Raw genomic sequence first — 12,824 nt, forward strand, 5'->3', positions numbered from 1 at the left:
CTTGGCAGATGCCGTTATCTAGGGAAGATTACACAGCTTACATTTTACACCTTGTCCGTTTTGGTACAGCTAAATATCTCACTGGGGAGGTTCAGGTGAAACACAAGGGCGCTATTTCCCACTGTGCTGTATTGCAGTCTCGTGTTTCGTGTTTCATGCGGGCATCTGCAGTGACGGTCTGTTGTTGGTTTACCATCTGAGCCAATTGACACTGAGAGAGTCACTGTTTCACAGTCAGTGGTGAGACAAGGAGGGCCGAGTGGTCTCCTCTCTGCATCGTCCGAATCTGCTGTATGTTCCCCATGTGCTTCTTCTCACTGCTGTTTACCTAAGCAAAAGAGAGAGCTCGCATTCTGACTGAAGGCGTATGCCTTTGAAATTTCCGAACGGCCGTTGACCGCTGAAACAAGGTTAGCGCAAGTTAATATTTAATGGCACCATGGTCAGCAGAATGTTTTTTTTTTTTTTTTTTTCCCTGCACGGGCAAAACAGTCCCAAAACACTTCTGGCTTCCTCAGTTTCCAGCAGCTACATTGGAGTGACTAGAAGCTGGTAGAGCGTGACCGCGCCTCACACCGGTTAAAACAGTAACGAAATAACTTTTGTTCTAATTGCTCGGTGAGAAGAATGCATTTAGCGCTGCGCTGGCACGCACGGCGATAGCCAAACAGTACAATTTCATTTCATGTAGCGGTCCTCACAATGGGATTGTCACAGAGCACTTGGCAAAGAGCAGCAGTCTGTGTGGAAGGAGAGGAGTGCCAGCTCGGCTCTGACATCGTGCGAGGAATGTGTCGCGTGCGCGCAGCCACAGCGAATGCGCCCTTTTTGTTGCTTTTCAAAAATAACCAGCGCCCGGGTGTCGTCTGTTTTCATCAACGCTGACTTTACGTTTCTTAACAGAAATAGGTCCAGATGCCAGACTTGCTTTCTTTCTCCTCACTGAAATACCTCTTGTATTTAAAAAAAGGTACTTACATCCCCACAGTCATCCTCATTATTTTCAAACGTGTGACAATATCCTGCAATATGTTTTTGATGTGACTTATTTATGGCTATAATCAAAAAAGAGACCATTGGCTCAGAGCAGAAAGGTAAAGTTGATTTAGGTCTCCAAGCCAGCTGATTAAGTAAATGTAAGAAAACAGTTATTCTCCTGGCAAACAGACCTGTCAGGTAAACATTTAACAAACGTGTCTTGAAAGTAACATTTAACAGGAGGTATAGCGGTGATTTAAAATTCAATGAGACCTAGATAATTGTAAACAAAAAAGTAACTGAATAATCACATTTTTTTTGTCTGTTAAGAACTTATATTATAGCTTAACTTTAACATACATTATATGGCCAAAAGTATATGGACACCCCTCCTAATTATTGAGTGCATAAAATCAAGCACATAGCCATGCAATCTCCGTAGACAAACCTTGGAAGTAGAATGGGTCATACTGGAGAGCTCAGTGACTTCAAACGAGGCACTGTCATAGGATGCCATCTTTGCCACAAATCAGTTCACGAAATTTCTGCCCTGTTAGATCTGCCCCGGTCAACTGTAAGTGCTATTATTGTCAAGTGGAAGTGTCTAGGAGCAACAAAAGCTCAGCCACGAAGCCAAACTCTCTCTGGTTGCAACATCAGCACAAGAACTGTACGTCCGAGCAGCTGCACACAAGCCCAACATCACTATGCGCAAAGCCAAGCGACGGCTGGAGTGGTGCAAAGCACACCGCCACTGGACTCTGGAACAGTGGAAATGCGCTCTCTGGAGTGATGAATCACGCTTCACTATCTGCCAGTCTGATGAACGAATCTGGGTTTGGCAGATGCCAGGAGAGCACTACTTACAGGAATGCACAGTGCCTACTGTAAAGTTTGGTGTAGGAGGGATAATGGTCTGGGGCTGTTTTTCAGGGTTTGGGCTAGGCCCCTTAGTTCCAGTGAAGGGTAACATTAATGCTACAGCACATAAAGACATTTTAGACAATTGTATGCTTCCAACTTTGTGGCAACACTTTGGGGAAGGCCTTTTCTTGTTCCAGCATGACTGTGCCCCTGTGCACAAAGCAACGTCCATAAAGACATGGTTTGACGAGTTTGGTCTGGAGGAACTCCAGTGGCCTGCACAGAGCTCTGACCTCAACCCCATTGAACACTCTAATTGGGATGAATTAGAAAGCAGATTGTGAGCCAGGCCCTCTCGTCCAACATCAGTGCCTGACGTCACAAATGCTCTTTTGGTTGAATGGGCACAAATTCCCACAGACACACACAATCTTGTGGAAAGCCTTCCCAGAAAAGTGGAGGCTGTCATAGTTGCAAAGGTTGGGGGCGGGCAACTCCGTATTAATGCCCATTGTTTTTGCAATGGGATGTCCAATAAGCTCATACAGGTGTGATGGTCAGGTGTCTACATACTTATTACTTATTATATATTAGGCCATATTAGTGTACTTTTGTACAAATTGTATACAATGATGATATAATATTGTATAAACTTGTGTAATGCAAAATATAATGCCTTCAGTGATCTGTGGGTAGTTCTCTATGAATTTTGTTTTGATAATAAAATGCTGTGTATCTGATATTTGTGTTTAATATGTCAAACACCCCTATTTCTTGAAGACCTTTCTCTTTGTATCCTAGCTCCAGTAAATTTGTAATTGGCTTGATATTTCAGAATGCCAGACTCCAGTTTAACCTTTATTAACTTGCATACACATTAAAAAGTGCACAAACTGAACACCACCTCTAGTTTGGCCATCTTTATCCAGAATGACATTCTGAGGTTCTTTGTGTCCTCAAAAGGTAGATCATCTAAAGGCAAATCAGTCCATCCACCATCAGTCCATTCAATCACTTACTCTCTCGGTCAGTCAGTCCATTTTAACTTAACAGTGTTGTCTGAATATCATATAGCACTTCACAGCAAGCAGTAAAACAAATGCAGCGTAAAATTAAAATGGACAACAGATCATGCAACTGGAAAAGAGAAAGAGCAGTATGGCGGCATATGGTGAAACGAAACGCCTCCTTCCTTTCAAACGCAGCTCACACACAACTTAAGCAGAATATGTAAGCAGGGTCATAGCTGGGATGTTGTTCATGTCATAGTTCGCCAGGTTTGTAAGATGACAGCTGGGCTGAGAGGTATTGGCCTACATTTCATTTAAGTGAAATTAATTTTACTAGTATTCTTGTTATTTATTTGTATTATTATTTTTAATTTGCTTTACAGGTGTTCTTATCCAGGGTGACTTGTTTGCAGTCACATACATTAACATGATCCATTCAGACAGTTGGATATTCACAGAGACTACAAAAGATGAGTACCTTGCCAAAGGGCACAATGACAAGACTGTAACCAGGATTAAAACTTGCAGTCTTCTGGGTACAATGACAGTTCATTAAGAACTTCTCCATCCTGCATCGTAGACGTGTAGTATAACTGGCACTCCGGTGATTCCTGATCTAATCCCCCAAGACACGATTTTTAAATATGGGAAACCTTCAAAATAGACAGCCCCGGTGGGATCACACCTGTCCCTTTCTGTGCACTGTGGCTGTCATCCTTCATTGTTACCTTGTTCTCCCCCATGACATCAGCTGTAGTGTTCACAATAGTAGCCCTTCGGGGTAGTTGATTTTGTCTGACAAAAGGAAGCCGAAAACTTAAACTTGTGTCAGAAAATGGACTCCACAGTGTCAGCTGAGCTCGCAGTGCAGCAGAATGTTTTACCAAGGATATATATGATGTATATGTGGACCGGAAAGTCAGCACCATGTGCTCTACGTTGAAAATTCTGATTTGATGGCTCGTTAGGGCAGTTGTTGAGGGGGTGTGGTCCAGAATAAAACATCAGCAGGGCAGACAGCATAGGAACCGGAGGATGGAAGGAGCAGAGCAGAACCCCCCCCCCCCACTCTGCAGAGAGGGGGGCTGACTTCACACCACCCCTGCACACAGCACAGCGAAAGCAGTGTCACATGGTGTAGTCCTGCAGCTCTGAAATCCTCTCATTCCTGGTTAGATATGTATGATCTTAAGAGATCTGCACTGCCTGCTGTACATAATTCAGTTGCAATATCAACTATTTCCAAAGGCTCAATCCTCTTGTGGTGCTTTATCTGCAGTGGAAAACTATCAGAGATATAGAGAGACGTTAGTGTGTAGAATCAGCCTCGGTGGCGAGGTGACAGGCTGTCTAGGTGGCTGTGCTCAGTGCCATTAGCCACCATGGTAACAGGAACAAGGAGTCGTATAACTCGCGGGAACTTCTTGTTTGAGAACGTCAGTCCTGTAATGATTACCCATGGCCCAGAGGTATGACATTTGGCACAGAATGTCTGTTCATCTCTGTATGTCCACAGCAAAAGGAGTTCAGTAATAGATTTACCACCAGAGGATAAGGTGGAATCAAGAGGCAGTCTTTGATTTTACATATCCTAGCCGAGGTAGGTGCCTTCCAGAAAATGCCATATTTTGATTTTATACTTTTTATGAACTTTTTCATCAACAGCAGACTTCTGCCTTAACTATCCATGGTTCAGAATGCATTTATATGGTCAAAATCTGAATTTTTATTATGATTTCCCAATTTTATTTGCTCTTATAACTTTTAAATACATGGAAATATTACAAAAAATCTTCCTCTTGATTTAATCTGCCAGTGAATCACTGGAACGCAACCACCGAGAGCTGGCAAGGAGCTTCTGTACTGCATTTTGAACACTTCGATTGAATAGCTGTGCTGTAGCTCTTAGCACAAGATTGGATATTTTAAGAACATTTGGTGGAACAGGTAGAGCTTCTAAATCAAATCCACACGCTTCCTCTTTAGAGACTTGGAAGCATAAATTCTGTTTTGGGAAGCTGCCGATGTGGCGCTGATTGATATCGGAGAAGCAATAAACGTGTTTATAAAATTGTCACACGCCTCCATCTGATGAGTGACGACCGGAACCCGGACACACCGCGTAATCTTCTCAGTCTCCGAGATTGTATTTTTCCAAACTGATAAAAGGCGTGCATGTGTTTGATACGGCACAGTGCAGCCAGGTGGATATTTTCAAATGGATGACTCTAACCTCTGTTACTGGAACCGCTAATGGGGGGGGGGGGGGGACAAATGCAGAGATTCTGGTAAATGCAGTGGGTTTCTCACCACACACTTCTGGGACTCCATCACTTGTCTTAAATATTTAATGTGCATCCCATTTCTAAAAAAGAAGTCCTTGCAGGTGACAATTTGAAGGCAGGACTGGGTAATGGTGCTCATATCAGAACCCCACAGTGGAACTCCACCCCATTCCGGGAGGCAAGTCAGCAGTGGCCAACACCAGCAAATATTTGTCAGATCTCTCTCAAACCTTTGCACACTGGTGTGTGGTTGGGTGGCTTGAAACGGCTTGTAATGTGCAAGTGAGCCTTCACACATGCAAATATCTGGCATATACTACCACTGTGAATATTTGTGATTCTGTTTTGATAATATTGTTTAATTGTTTGTTATTCTGTGGCTGACAGTTTATCAAAAATTATGTAGTAATTTATAGAGTACTTTACTGTAATTTGAATAATTTTGTATGTTTTAAAACACATGAAAGTTATGGTTCAGTGTATATATAATTTATATTAACTGATATTGTTCTATACAATAATATATAGAAATCATTAGACTGTATGGAATATCTACTATAAGTATGTAAATCATATGGAAATATGCTGTGTATTTTTATGACAGTAGGAATTCTATTATATTTCAATGACATTTTTCTTTGATATGGAAATATTCCTATTTGATCTTCTAGACTGTTGCACACATAGATGAGCAATTATTCATTGCCTTGACTGGAATTGGTACATCTTAATGTCACATTGCATTACGTTATCATCATTTAGCAGAAGCTCTTGTCCACAGCGACTTACAAAAGTACGTCCAATGAAAGTGGCATGCAAAGTTGCTCAAACAGGGCAGCGCATACATAATTCAGTCATTGCTGCAGTTTGAAAACGTGGTGGTGTTGTACGTTGTTGGTTTTTTTGTTGTTTGCCTCTGCTTGAGAACCTTATCTCTCTGCCTCGGCTTTAAAAATGTATGTTCTCATGAGGCTCTGAAGTCGAGGAGATGAATGGTGGATATCTTGTGAAGGTCTGCCTTTGTTTCTAACAGCGGATGGATATTGTCTAGTGATGGTGTTACAAGTTTGAAAAAAGCATCTACAGTAGAGTATACACAAGCACCAACCTACCTGTAGTTGTTGATGCTAGTGTATACTCAACTGTGGGCAACTCAGAAAAGCTCTTAGTTTTTAAAGACAGTAGAATGAAACACAGAACTGAAAATTTAATGTTACTGCAGAAAATCCTAGAAAAATAATTTGAGTGTTCAACCTCAAACACTGAGTTAGCCTGAAAAAAAAGCAGCAGTGCTATATAGGCTGATGAGTACGTAAGTCAGCTACAAAAGCCAGTGTCTCTCCTTGGAGTCAGGTCAGAAGTTTGATTGGTTCTCTTAAAGAATTAGCCATTCTGATTGGTGTGGCGTGTAGACTGTGATGACAGCAGTTCACAACTCGTTATGACAGCACCACTAAAGAGTCTGTAATTTTTTTTTTCTTTTTACCGTGTGACGTATCTTGCTAGTGACGCAGGTTGAGACTGGCGCGTGGTGAAGTGATGCGTTTTGTATCCGGTGGAAAATTCTTCGGTGTATTAAGTAAGCATCGGCGTGGATCGGGAGCGGGGGCCGTGCTGCTGGCAGCGCTCCAGGAGAGAGACAGCAGCGGGTGGAATGAGGCGGACGAGATGGATGAGACAGATGTGTGCGCTGAATGGGAGTGTCAGGACCATTAGTCCCTGTGTCACAGACATCACACTCCTCACAGGCCTAGCCTCTGCTCTGGAGCTACCAGAAGTGACCACTGCTGTAATCTACTGCTTGCGCCTTTGTGTGTGTGTGTGTTTGTGTGCGTGTGGTATGTAGGGATGTCTGCATGAGTGTGTAAATATATGTATTTCTGTCCGGGGGAGTGTTTGTGAGATTGTGTGTGTGAGTGTGTGTGCATGTGTTTGTGTGCGTGTGTGTGCGTGTGTGTGCGCGCACTGCATGCAGGGAAGTCTGCATGGGTGTGTGTGTCCGGGGGAGTATTTGTGAGATGTGTGTGTGTGTGAGCCCTGTGGCCTGAATGCGTGTGTGTGATTCATAAATGTTATGTGCAGTGGTTCATAAATAACCCTGATCCCCTGCCTTTTTACTCCACTCATTATGTGTTAGTGGGCGAGTGTTCAGAGGGTGTGCGGGAACACATTTATTAGAGTGTCTTACTGTGATGTTGTGCTTGGCTTTACAAAATAACTTACTAGACCTCCTATAGAAATAGGAGGGTTATCAGAAATCCGCTGTTGGAAGGGTTTCAAACATAGCACTGCATTCAGCACTTTCACTGATTGTTGGACGTTTCAGGAGAATGTCTGCTCTTAATTTATGAATAGCAACCTGACAATGCGACCATGTGCTGAATGGATTACCGCACTGTTCGGCACTGAGTACTGTATGAAGTCTGGCTTGACCTGCTGGAGATGACAGAAAGGAACATTAAAGCCTCAAGGTTGAAGGCTGATTTAAATTCACCCGACAGTAATTGTTCTCACAGAGACCTGAGTCAAAACTAAAAGTAGCTGACTTGTCTTTTTAGCTCCAGGTGGAAATGGTGCTTTCACATTAGAAGGCGGGGGTGGGAGGAAGACGTTTCCTGTGCACTGAAATAAGCAGTAATTAATTGTAAAAGATAATACCATCTTATCTTACTTTTGTTTTCATAATTTTATTTCTGCCAGTCTTCTGTCTGGACCTGAAACCTGCATACCCTCCAGTCCCCATACTGAAGCTCTAGGTCGCTGAGAATGATGGGATATTAGGGTCAGCCTGCCTGCCTTCTCTTTAAAGATGTAGAACAAGATCAGTATGGAGATGCTCTTGTTTGATCGTGTTCGCTCTTGTTTACCACAGTGATTAAGAGTCTCTAATCTCTTTAGTCAAGAGTGTATGCTTTTCCTGTTACATGCTTCCTGTGATGAGATTAGTTAATATAAATGAGTACAAAGCTTCCTGATCAGTAGGGTTTGTGCATAGCATGCATCTCACAGTACTACTTGCGTCACACTAACCGTCCGACTACATGACATTAAGAGTTTTAAAGTTTACACTGTATTTGTTGATTCTCCATGCTCAGTTAGACAGTATTCTACATCCCATATGGATCCAGGTCCAAGACCAGCCGACAATGACCGAAAGCTAACAGTGGCAGAACATATTGGCTTCCTTCATGTTGGGGGGGTGTAGCACCTATCCTCCAATGAGCCCCCACTTCACTGTGGTGAACTGTGTGACTGTGTAGCCGTTGGTTCTGAGCAGGTATGGTGGGGTCCTGCACAAGTGTAGAGGCTGTCATCTTTAATGTAGGGTTATGATTATGAAGTTTTATGTACAGTTTGTGATTCCAAAAAAGCATGGTTGCATATAGGGGGAAAAGCTCATGAAAAGGGTCAATGCAAAGTTTTTTTTTTTTTTTTTCCCCCGCAGCTGATAACACTGTCTTAGCAAAGATTTGCAAAACATCCTCATCTGTGCTGACGGATAGCTGCAGCTGTAGTTAACGACGGGCCTTGGTTTATTTAAATAAAAATTGAATTGGGAAATAGCCTGCTCCTTCTGGCCGGCATGAAATCTGCATACACATGGGTTATTTACTGTTACCATGGCGATGGCGGGCTGCGCACAGGAATATGAGCAGCAGAGCGGAGGCTGGTGCGTTTCTTAATATCCTGCTCTGTTGATGTGTGACACATTTTTCAGTGTTGCCTAAACTGACAACAAAAAAAAAGAATTAATTTGTCCAACAGCTTTCTCCTGGTTTCGCCTTTGTCTTTCTTTCCGGACACAATTGGCTTCGTTCTGAGATAAAGGGTGCAAGTTAAGTTGCGGTTAAATCACAGTTAAATGAGAGGATTCCTCCTCGAAAATGGCTCTCGTTACGGCAAGCCGAATGGCGGAGGGACGTGTCTGAGCGGAACAGGGCACGGTGTACCCCTGAGACGCAGACGCTGTCAGCCCCTCTCGCGCTGCGAGATTGATGCTGAAGCCCGGTGTAATTATGAAAGTGCCGTTCGGTGCGCGCGCTGACTTCCCACAGTGACAGAGTGTTCCCGACCGGCTTCCCTGAATCTCCCTCAGTATCCATTTGAGATTATTGGCTTTGAAGCAGATTTTGAAGCAAAAAAAGATTTAGGGTTGGGAAGGGTTCACCATATTAAATGTTGGCATTTTTATTTGGTCCAGAGTGTCCTTTTAGTTGTCACCCTGTAGCAGGAGACTGTAATAGATGCTTTCAAGCTGCATCTTATTGCAAAAATGCACAAATGTGGTATCTTTTTTTCCCATAGTCCTGTGTTGATTAGAAAATAAAGAATAAATGTCATGGGCTTCATTTCATGCAGACAGTATCTGTTATAACAAAATAACAATAAAAAATAAATAAATATATACCTGTGTTTGTACATAGAAGAGTTCAGAGTTAAAGTAGCCTACTATGTCAAAACAGATCATAGATTAGGAAATGTTTAAATAGTTAAATAGTCACATGCTTCATGCAGTTGCACATCATTGTGTGGCTTTAAGAATATGAAAGTATGATTTTTTTTATTAAAAATTCCAGAATGCTAGGAAGGAACTCACTGTGTGTGATTTATGTGCTTTTTTTGTCCCCTGTTTCTGAATGTCAGGTGAGTGGACTTGGCCTACTTTGAGATTTGGCACCAGCCGCCGTTCTTTTCCTTACCTCCTTTCTTTTGATCAGTTGGGTGCATAGACTTGCTTTACTTGCGTCTACCAGTATTCTGATTTCTGCGGATATTACAGGGTTATATTGAAGGAGTTTTAAAAGCAGAAATAGCGTTTGGTGAAGTGTCAAATAAAGTTTGAAGTTTAGTCGAGTGTTAAACAAAGTTTGAAGTGCCTTCAACAGAAGCACCTGTCAGCTCAGAGCTATGTCTTCTCCTGTGCCTGTGGTATGGTGAATACAGTCTCCTCCACCTTAACTGCAGAGAGTATCCAAAAGGCATGGCTAGGTTAGTGCGGTAGACAGGAACCTTAAACTGTGGCTCGGTAAGGTGAGTTTTCTTCACATCTGAAAAAACGTTAGAGGGGTTTTGTATATCAGTGCGACAGTCCCAGATCAACAAGCTCTGTGTCTGGCATGGGAAAGAAAGGCACAGGTTTCTTGGCAGGCTTCGCCGGATCACGTGGGCCGCATCTATTACAGCCCAAGCCTCAGATCCTTTGTTCCGTATGCGGGGTATGTTTTTGGTCTTTGCTTTCTGCTTATGCTTTATTTGCATAGCAAACACCCTTATCCAGGGTACATTTTTACATATTATTGATTTGTGCTGCTGGATATTTTCCTGAAGCAGTTCAAGTTGAGCGTCTTGCTAAAGGCTACAGCTGCAGAGCCCCACCCCGGCTTTCCTTTGTGCTCTACCTCTGTAGAGTGCTGTACTGCACTGCCACACGCACCCCCCATGTGCTCTTTTTTGACAATTATCAGACTCTTCACAATGTGAGCAGATGCTGTGAAGGGCGCCTCCTGCAGGGCTGTTGGGGATCACGCTGTTGTGTTGCATTAGTCCCACGCTGAGGCTCAACATCTTTGTTTTTTGTTTGTTTTTTTTTTAAATATTTTTTATGCTACACTAATGGAAGCTCTAAGTTCAAATGTGTTGTCGTAAGCAGCCTCTGTTGTTTAAGTCCATTTCAGTATCAGTGGGGAGATTTCAGCGGATGAGTAGCTGTGACCTTCTAACACTGACACAGCAGTGAGAGCAATTAGATCAACACCGCAATGGGGCAGAATTACCTGTAGCTCAGCTTGGGTGCTGACGTGCTTTTTGGTTATGCTTCCTAGTGCCGTCAGAGCCTCTCCCCTGCCTGTCTCAGGTCAATCTGTGAAGGGCAAACAGTTGTCTTACTGCACGCGTCCATTAGTTATGCAGTAATTCAGACAGAACCGCTCAAAATGGGTTTTAATTTCGACTTCAGCGAATATTGACGAAACGTCAGCGCATGAGAAATCATTGACGTGGCGCGAGGCGGCCTGCATTTTAATAAGGAGAGGTGTCGATACTTTGGTCATCCCTGAAGTTAAAACCGTTGATGACAGCTCTGGGCGCGAGAGCTTTGACTCCAAATGCAGTGAGGGCAATAGAGCAGTGAAAGAAAATGATGATCCTGGACTGGCTCAGAGAACAAAGGCATTGTTTGACTTCTTAAAGCTTACTGTGATGCCTTTCTTTGCTGTGGATTTATTAAATTTAACATCACATGATGTGAAGACGTCTGCCTCTTGTGATTAATTAGTTTTCGGCGTTGTCCGTGAGTAGATTTATTGTGTTTGATGTGAGTGCTGGGGTACGATGGATACTTTAAAGAGTACCTGCAGACCTCTGCTTCATATTTTGATGGATTAGTTTTCGGCGCTGTTCTTGAACAGATACAGTATCTCTGTTGTGTACTCTGTACTACGGTAGATATTTTATGCCTGAAGAGCATAAGAAAGAATGGGGCCCTGGACTCATTCTGTCTGTATTAGTCTGTCTTATCACTCCAGTGTGAGAACACCCACGTACTGGAGTGTTTGCTTTCGGTATTCACAGAAGAGCAGCGCATTGGAGTAGTCCATCAATTTCCATTTTCCTTTTAAGTGTTGGTAATTACTGCTCGTTGTGATTATTTATTCCACCGGTGAATGAATGGGTCATGTTTAGTTTCTCATGCACAGTGCTATTTGTTCTGAGATAGCACTGTGGATGTTTTTAAACGTTGCCCTCTTTGCCCTTTTTTTTAAGGCAGTAGGTGATTTTCCAAACTCAGCTTGCAAACACTCTACAAGCACTGTACAAAATGTATCTATCTGTCATACATGACCAATTTAAACCCACTGAAAGATTTAATGTACTGAAATGAATGGATTCTGCCCTCAATCACACTCCCTAACTCAGCACTGATCTCACATCAGTGGAAGGGCACAGTTGGTGTCCCTTGCTGAGTAGGGAGCTGGGGAACAGTTTGGAATTAGGTGATATTAGCTCTCTCACCAGGGACAGTTGACAACCTTGGTGCATCAGATGGCATTAATTCACCCTGTCACAGAAGTACCAAGGCTATGGAACATTGGCTGGGCTTTTGCACATTTAGCTTTTCCACAGATGTTTCATGTCCCATTTTTTGCTGAGGGGTTTAAATCTGCTCAGGCTCCCCACCCCCCAAAACCTAAAACACCCTCGGGGGTGTTCACGATTTCTGCTTGTTCTAAGTGACCGTCAACATTGCAGTGGCCCCCGGCTTTAATTGGAAGATCACCTCCTGCCTTTTTTTTTCCCCCATTTAGCACATAGAGAATGAATGTAGATTGCCAGCCATTTGGATGTACCGCCTCAACAGTCACCCATTAATTCATTAGTGTTTTTCTTTGTGTTTTTCTGTTTGTATTTGTGTTTTTGTGTTGGTGTCTGTGTTCGTGTGTGTTTGTGTTTGCGTGTCCGTGCATGTCCGTGTCTGCATGCGTTCCCCGTGTGCTCTGTGCATGCACCGCCCTCCCTCCTCCTCCCGCCCCCGTCATCGCCATGGCCACCAGACTGCAGCAGGGAATGTCCAGCGCGCGGGCAGTGACGGAGGAGCACGCTCTGATCGCTGCGTATGTGACTCGCCTACAGAGCGGGACACGGTCAGTGCCGGGACTCCGCAGGGGAGAGTCCTCTCCCGGGGACTGTG

General features: G+C 43.4%; 1 protein-coding gene across 4 annotated transcripts in view; it reads left to right on the top strand.

Moving 5' to 3' along the window:
• dtnba (dystrobrevin, beta a) overlaps positions 1 to 12,824 on the top strand; it is a 102,519-nt gene that overhangs the window by 69,505 nt on the left and 20,190 nt on the right. For 2 of the 4 annotated variants that reach the window (XM_036549213.1, XM_036549214.1), the window contains exon 12: positions 12,688 to 12,777. The exons of the other annotated variants lie outside the window; for them this stretch is intronic. In XM_036549213.1, coding sequence (XP_036405106.1) covers positions 12,688 to 12,777 — 90 coding nt within the window. The remainder of the gene's footprint in view (positions 1 to 12,687; positions 12,778 to 12,824) is intronic. 4 annotated transcript variants of the gene reach the window in all.

Source organism: Megalops cyprinoides, chromosome 17 (genome assembly GCF_013368585.1).
Source record: "Megalops cyprinoides isolate fMegCyp1 chromosome 17, fMegCyp1.pri, whole genome shotgun sequence".
NCBI classification, from domain to species: Eukaryota; Metazoa; Chordata; class Actinopteri; order Elopiformes; family Megalopidae; genus Megalops; species Megalops cyprinoides.